This window comes from Cololabis saira, chromosome 16 (genome assembly GCF_033807715.1).
Source record: "Cololabis saira isolate AMF1-May2022 chromosome 16, fColSai1.1, whole genome shotgun sequence".
Lineage (NCBI taxonomy): Eukaryota > Metazoa > Chordata > Actinopteri > Beloniformes > Belonidae > Cololabis > Cololabis saira.
In genome coordinates this window covers 27,775,611-27,783,691 of record NC_084602.1, presented here as the reverse complement: position 1 = coordinate 27,783,691, position 8,081 = coordinate 27,775,611, and the positions used below count along the sequence as shown (strand labels likewise).

Sequence of the window (8,081 nt, the reverse complement as noted above, 5' to 3'; positions counted from 1 at the left end):
AATAAATTTGATTCAATTTTGGTTTCATTATTTGTTTGAAAGGAGCAGATTATATACGATTTTCTTATTTCTGCTCCTTTTCATTTAGCCAAAGTGTGTGATTGTTTTGATTTTTAAAGAATGAAATAAATACCTTAAAATCACCTTAACCTTAAATTTGTTTTAACTCTATGGCTTAATTATTAATGGTGAAACCTTTCACTGAGCAGTTGATACAGTATGATAAACAAATTATGCCTTACCGATGCAACAAAAATATGCTTTTGGTCACGTGGTACGGTCACGTGGTTTGTGTACATCGACACATATGCGATCACGTGACCAGATATACATACACGGAAGGATTGTGGGAAATTTGGCAGACTGTCCTTGTTCTGTTCTTTAAAGTGAATATTAACGTCTTCTCAAGATGTACAAACAAATTATGGTAAGTAAGACGTTCAATATGTTCGAAATAAGATTACTTTTGTCATTAGGGTGTTTTCGGCATCAAAATGAATTATTGTGTTAGTGTGTTAGTGTTTGTGACCTTTATGAAAGGGCTGACAGGTGACTCTCCGCTACTCTTTTTAAAATCCAGAAGCTTTTTACTAAAAGCAAGACAATAAAATATCAATATTTGGTTAATAATTATCAATTAAATTGGTTATTGTTGTTTAAGATGGACAGAAATAATAATAAAAAAACGTTAGTTCTCACCTTCAAAACCCTGTTGTCTTTTGATGAACTGACTGGATTTAAAAAAAATATTTTTTATATTTTTGCCTCCCTGGGTTAACAAAGCCTATATGTGTATATGCAGTAAATTGAAAGACATTTGTAATGAATGAATTAAAAAAAAGAACTCGGTACCCTTTAGTTCTTCTAACTGCAATACTCATGATTGTCCAGCAGATGTCGCCATTTATACTTTATCATCGGCCACTTTTTACCACAGACTTGATTCAAAGTAGTTGATCTGTTTGTATCTAACATCTCTTTTTTGACATGTACATTAAATTTCCCAAGCTCATCATGCACTTACTTGATCATGTCTAAATCAAAACAATGAAATCTTCAATTAAGTGTCATTGTGATCAGGGTCTTCGCCAGCTCTCCAGCCGGACCGTCACCACCAGTATCCGCAGACAAATTTCTAATACAGTGAAAGAAAAGCAAAGACTGTTCCAGGTAAGATGAGTTTCTTTGGTGCAAGTAAGAATCTTGTATCTTTCTCCCCCAAAATCACCATAAGACCGTGGTATAAAAGCCGATAATCGGCTGTTATCCCGTCTTCTCCACAGTTTCCCTACTAGTTGCAGCCATTTTTCTTCGAATTCTGACCCTAAAATCCGAATGTCACAGCAGAAATTGAGACTCATCAGACCAGGAAACTTTTTTCCTTCTTCTGTTGTCCAGTTTTGGTGATTCTGTGTGAATTGTAGCCTCAGTTTCCTGTTCTTAGCTGACAGGAGTGGCATCCGCTGTGGTCTTCTGCTGCTGTAGCCCATCCCCCTCAAGGTTGGATGTGTTGTGTGTCCAGAGATGCTCTTCTGCAAACCTCGGTTGTAACGAGTGGTTATTTGAGTTACTGTTGCCTTTCTATCAGCTCCAACCAATCTGGCCATTCTCCTCCGACCTCTGGCATCAACAAGGCATTTGGCCCCACATAACTGCTCACTGGATATTTTCTCTATTTCAGACCATTCTCGGTAAACCCTAGAGATGGTTGTGAGTGAAAATCCCAGTAGATCAGAAGTTTCTGAAACACTCAGACCAGCCAGTCTGACACCAACAACCATGCCACGTTCAAAGTCACTTTTTTGTATAACTCCCTATATGGTCAGACTTGGTATGGCTTTTGGTAAAATTTAAAAAACCCACACACTTCTGGTTGTCTTTTTGTGTCCGTGCAGCATACAACAACAGTATGATGTCGTCAAAGTCAGTGTTGGAACCTGGATGTCGCTGGAGTGTATAGTTTATAATTTACATCAAAGAGACGTACCGGTCAGCAGCTAACATATTATTAATTTCTGGTGTGACTGGCCTATTACCCTCATGTAACTGTTGTCTTAGTTATGTGAACTGAAGACTTTGCTTTCCAAGAATCCGTTTTTATACTGGTTACGATCAAATTAAGGTTCAATTTTATTCACAGGTTTAGGAGACAAAATCTCATTTTCTTGTCTTTGGAGCATGACAGATAAGTATCAGAGAGTTTCCCCCTGTGATGGGTAACTAACCTGGCCCTGGAGATGAGACGGGAGCTGGACCAGTTATGCATATAAAAATCTTTTGCTTTTAAATTGTAGAATTAGCAGTGCTTCATAGTAGGGCTGGGCGATTATACGATCTCGATTTGTGATCGCGATCAAATTAAGTTCGATCACGGTGATCAGCTGTGGGTATACTTTCCCGATCACGTGCAAAACATGCTGCAGCAAAGTGCACGACAACCAATCACAACCCGCTTTCCTGGCACCGCGCTGTCTGCATTAATTGATCATGCATGACATGCCGCGGCAAGTTACCTGACCATAGGCAGTAAACTAGTCACATCTGCCTCCCCTGCACTGGTGGGAGCAAGCGTGACCAGAGAGAATAAAACTACAAGACAACAACCGCAGGCTAGCGTTAGCTTAGCTTCGAGCCGACCGGGACTCACGGTTAGCGGTTATTTATTTATTTATTTCGCCGGACAACTTCTTCCGAGCGTACAGGAGGAGGGTGTGATGGATTCACAAAATGCCCTTCGTGATGGATGTATTGTGTATTCGAACCGCACCCATTAAAGTTGTGATTCGCTCTGCTTGTACCACAAATTACTCATCACCGCCGACTTCAGAAACTCTGCGGCCCCAACATGGGTGTGTGTGTGCGTGCGTGTGCGTGCGTGTGTGTGCGTGTGTGCGCGCTCAGCGGAGTGAATGTGTCGGAGCGCGGAGGCAACAAGCAGAGCTCACCAGATGACGCCGTAGGCTCTGCGTTGGTGTAACGCAGGACCATAAATCAGCCTTAAGTCCCTTTAGGCTAATACTGTGAGAAATAACCTCTCATAATAGCGGTACTACAGTTAATAAATGTAATAAAACTGCAGTTTCTGCTGGCTACTGAGTCCTGTAAGTGGCGAGTGAGTTTTAACTCCTTAATTACCAACCAGCGTCAGAGTCACGCACAGTAAACAAACAGTGATGTTAGAGAGCCTCCTTTTGGTCAATTTAAGCAACAGCATCACCAGCTGCTTGACAGTGGCTCAACTCATATTAGTTTACTGTTTTTGTTTTTAATAATGTCATTGCAATTTTATCTATGCAATTGTGAAAAAAATGGCAAAATAAATAAAAAACTGTGAACAACCGCATTCCGTAGGCTATTCGGTACTCAGTATTCAGCCAAGTCTTTAAATTTTATTCCGCTTCAGTTTCGGCCTCAAATTTTCATTTTGGTGCATCCCTAGTTTTTTCGGTGGGTACCACTGGTAGCATTCTGGATTCTTGTTAAAACATGCTATTTGCTTTATTTGTTAATAAAAAAAAAAAACTAATCTCTGGTTTTTTTTCTATTTTATTCCAGAAGGGAGGGGGGATCTTCTGATTTAAAAAAAATCGTGATTAAAAATCGAGATCATCCAATATGGGAAAAAAAATCGTGATCACTTTTTTTGCCATATCGCCCAGCCCTACTTCATAGTGTAATGCGCTGCATGCGATAACTTCAATGCTATGGCTATACAGAAATGAGCAGCATAACTGCAAACCGTAATACTTGCAGTGAGAAAACAAAATTGTTGATTGCATAAAATGTGAAAAAAAAATGCTTGTGTGGTCATCTTCTCAAACAATGATATGCCTTCATTCTTTGAACAGGAGGATAATGGTGTGCCCGTTCATCTGAAGGGCGGGTCAAAGGACGCCCTGCTCTACAGAGCCACAATGTCTCTCACTGTGTTTGGTATGTCAGAATTGCTCCAAAACTTTATGAGTCAGGTTCTCAGATGTCTGTCTTTGGTGTACCTCCAACATGACCCATGTGTTATTATTAAAGTTCTGCCTTTGAAATTTAAAATTGCTATAATTTCATGATGCACCGTCAAAGTTTATTTGAAGTTTGCATGCATAGTTTTGTTGCACCATAGCCACCTCGGTGAACCTTGTTTAATCTCTTCACAGGGAGTGCGTTTGTTGTGTACGAGCTGTTCAGCGCCGCCGTCCCTAAGAAGTCACAGTGAAACATCGCCCATATGCATGTCATTGTATGACGATGCAATTTTGCAAATGTTGCATTTATTTCTTCAAATCTTTGTTGTGCAGAGACTTAACATAATTTCATATTTGAAATTTGAATATTTATGAATGTATAAATCATAACTTGCAAACAATAATAAAAATACATTTATGTTAAATTGTGTTCATGTTTGTGAGTTGATATTTCAAATGTTTTTTTGTCGTATATACATTGCATATATATTTGAAAAAACTAATGAGGAAGTAGTTATTCCACAACTTTAACAATTTTTTCCCCATTATTGTAGTTCTCGTTAATGAACGCTAGAGGGCGGCACAAACTTAGAAGTGCGCAGGTCTGAATCAGAGGTGTGGAGCTGGATGAGATACTGCTGAAATTTGTCATCCTCATCAAAACCAAATTTTTATCTACGCTGCAGATGTTGAATAAAAGCGACATATGATGTTGATAGGATTATTATTCCTGCTTTTCCTTAATCATGCTTAATGTGAACAATATGAGAATTTACTATAATATGACAACAGTAGCTTTATTGGTACAGCGCATAATTAATTAAAGTTTTGTATCTGAGTTTATGAGATGAGGCTGCTTCTGGTTTAATAAGAAAAAAAAAAAAAGATACCCCTCACAGTCTTGTCCAGCCAACTGCTGTGAAGTCACACTGGCACTGGAGACTCATCAAATCGCCAGACCAAAGGAATGCAGGAAAAAATGCAATTTCCAAACTCGGGAACAGTCTTAACGGGGGACATATATCAAGTGAGAGGCAGAGCTTTCGCAACCAGTCCACATGACGGTGAAGTGAGAGGCTGGAACTGCCCCCCCTGATAAGTAGCCGGTGCTGGAAAGACTCTTCCCACTTGGAAAGAAGTTTTTCCTCCTTTGGACATCTGTTGGCGGAGCCTGCAGCCCGACAGAGGAGAGACGGGTCCCAGCAGCAACTCCTGACATTTCTCTTACTTTCCAGAGGAGGAGGCTTCAAGCAGGCTGCTCTGAAGCTGGGTCCATTCACACAGCTGGGGGACAATTTAATAGGTGAGTAGTAGAATCATTTACAAAAATGAAATTAAGAATTAGAAATATTTATTTATCACAAAATTGAGAATATTATTTTTATCTAGTTTTTTTTTCTTTCGTGAAGAACTTTAATCACGACACTTTTACTGTATATGTATTGCCAGTGTAGGATGGACAGACTTAAAGCGAGCTGAACAGCTTTAAACCATTAGTGGAAGATTTTTTGATAGTTTTGATGAATTGAAGTGGATTAAAAAAAAAATACAGCTTCTGGAATGAAGAAAGATGCGGCGCTCCAGCTGCAAGGCGGACACATCCACTGTGGTTTCTGCTTAATCTCATAATGCAGATCAGATGAGTCTCTTGTGGTCCCTTCTGAAGGATGATTTATGGTTCCGCGTTACACCAACGCAGAGCCTACGGCGTAGGGCACGCGGCGACGCGCCAACTACGCCGTAGGCTACGTCGATTTAACGCGGACCATAGTTCAGGCTTCAGGGAGCGAGAGCCTCGTCGCCCCTGCGGCTGCAGTGATGTGACTTGTGCACCAGGCGGGGCGCACAGCCTGCGGTTGGGATTACAGAAGCCCCGGTTTGCTCTGATATGATCTATTTTATGGATGTGGCCACGTTTTTGTATAAAACCATGGTTACTTGGCTTTTTAGTAGTTCTGTAGTTTTAACAGAATACAGATTGATCGTTGCTCCAATTGGGATTTCTGCAAGTAAAGAGAAGAGGGTGGAGGCAAATGAGTGCAGTCAAAAAGTCAAACAGCAATTTATCATTTATGAAAGATACATCCACATCCCAAGGCTATATTATATTGCAGAGTGAGACTGTTTTTTTATGAAAGCAATCAGATTTCATCCCTCTGGGGTTTAAGTGAGTAAAAACCGCAGGTGAGACGCAGCTGCATGTGCAGACCTGCTCAGTAAACCACAAGAATGATCAAAGCAGCCAAAAAATGATCAGTTTTCTTTCCATTCTATGTGAAAATCAAATCCGATGATCTTGTGCTAAGTGTTTTTTTTTAGTCCCTCATTTCTAAATTCCTACCATGTGTAATGCAGCGTTAATGATGTACCTCAGGGTATGGGTGTGAAGGCAGCAAGGTGTGGCACATATTGAGTAAGCCAGTCTAAAAAGTTGATGAAAATGTTTTTTTTTTTATATATATATTTTCAAATTCATATAATCGTGGTAGAAATGAGGATTAAATAACTACATGTCAATGGGAAATTGGTAACTGGCCTTTCTTGGATTGATTCATTGCATTTTGACAACCTAAACAAAACAGTCAATCAAATTGCAACCACTGGCCGCGTCACCGCTGACAATATGAGCTGTGTTCCAGATCTGCAGCTCAAACATACTTTCTCCCTTTGTGCTCAGACTGATTGATGCGCTGCTGACCCTTCAGGGTGAAACATGAAGATAAGGCTGTCACTGGCAGCGGCTGCCTTCCTTGCAGCCCTGATATCCTGCATAGATGCTCAAGGTAAATGAAACCACCTGGCCTCACTCCTCTTAGTTTGACTTTCCTATTCTCCCTCTTTACCTCCTTCTTCTCTTGTTTCCCATTTCATCTCAGCTGGTTATCTATGTTACAGGATTTAGCTTTTGATTTTATCTTAAGAAACTTATTACACTGAAGTGTTTGTTCTGATAAACTGAATAAAGTTGTTCATGTAAAGTTGTTGGTGTGTATACTGTTTAACTATGTGAGTTATGTCCTTAATGGTTGTTATGCTTTTATCTCTCATTTGAAGTTTTTTTTTCTTTTTATTTGTCTGCAAAGACATTACAGACTGTTATATGAAATCAAATCCAGACTCCATGCCCTTGCATTTGGGTCGCAATTTAGATTATTTAAACAAATACTTCAGGGGCAATTTTCTTGTTTAGATTTGGCAACTATAAGCAACAAAAGCCACTAAAGCTTGTTTTACTTACGATGTCTACCCAAACGCTTTAAACAGCAGGGCATTTAATAAGAGTGGAACAAAAAGGGTTTCATGGCTGATGTTTCACCACAAAAGCTCGAGCAGGACTGTTGCTGCTGCAGTTAGGAATTCCAGCCTTTTTGTTTCCCAGATAGGGCAGATTTTTAACGATAATGTTGGAGGCTGTGAAGGATCTTTTAGATTTAGAAAGCTGTGAGGCAGCTGCAGGAGCACAGTCATCATCAACTCGAAGCTGAACTTCGGTTACACTGCAAAACTGCATAAAATGATGAATCAATTCACTACAAGTGAAAAGGGAAAGTGTCTTTTCAGGACTACTGTTCTGTTATCTGTTTCGTGTTAAGCATTTAGCAGCACAGTTTTGTGGTAATGGAAATATCTTAAGTGGTTAAAAACTCAACGGTGCTCTTTTCTTCCTTTCTTACTTCCATTTAGAGCTTTTACGTGACTATTTTGGTATAATTAAATTCTGTAGCCATGCACGTCACGTGCATGTCACATGAACTAACTTGTCAGTTCACGTGACATGTGGCAGTAGTTCGGACTGAAAATGACTCATTTAAATGTTTTATGCAAACACTTCAGTCCAAACTAATAGCAAAATACAGTAGGAAACCTCCCGATTCTTTCCGTTTGTGAGCCCTCTCGCCTGGTGAGAGGAGTGTACGCGCGCATATCTCCACTAATGGAATGGAAAGATGAAATACGAGAGCAGCAAATTAATCTTCAGACAGCACAAAGACAAAGAGCCTTTCTTGGGCTTCTTTTTGCGGGCATTTCCAAAGTGCTGAGTTGCAGGACATATGGAAAGTTAATATGCAGTAATGTTTAATGTCAGCACATGTTGCGGAATTACTTTGGCATCTGTCCGGC

At 39.9% G+C, this 8,081-nt stretch overlaps 2 protein-coding genes across 4 annotated transcripts in view; both read left to right on the top strand.

The window, feature by feature from the left end:
• Positions 1-304: 304 nt before the first annotated feature.
• On the top strand, positions 305-4,384 carry LOC133462097 (cytochrome c oxidase subunit 7A2, mitochondrial-like). The gene is made up of 4 exons (XM_061743229.1): positions 305-427; positions 1,081-1,170; positions 3,849-3,933; positions 4,152-4,384. Exons 1-4 carry the CDS (start codon positions 410-412, stop codon positions 4,208-4,210), a joined length of 252 nt encoding a protein of 83 aa, XP_061599213.1. The 5' UTR covers positions 305-409; the 3' UTR covers positions 4,211-4,384.
• Positions 4,385-5,024: 640 nt separating this feature from the next.
• LOC133462377 (collagen alpha-1(XII) chain-like) overlaps positions 5,025-8,081 on the top strand; it is a 69,223-nt gene continuing 66,166 nt past the window's right edge. For all 3 annotated transcript variants that reach the window (XM_061743596.1, XM_061743595.1, XM_061743597.1), the window contains exons 1-2: positions 5,025-5,262; positions 6,637-6,742. In XM_061743596.1, coding sequence (XP_061599580.1) covers positions 6,673-6,742 — 70 coding nt within the window. In that variant the 5' untranslated portion in view covers positions 5,025-5,262; positions 6,637-6,672. The remainder of the gene's footprint in view (positions 5,263-6,636; positions 6,743-8,081) is intronic.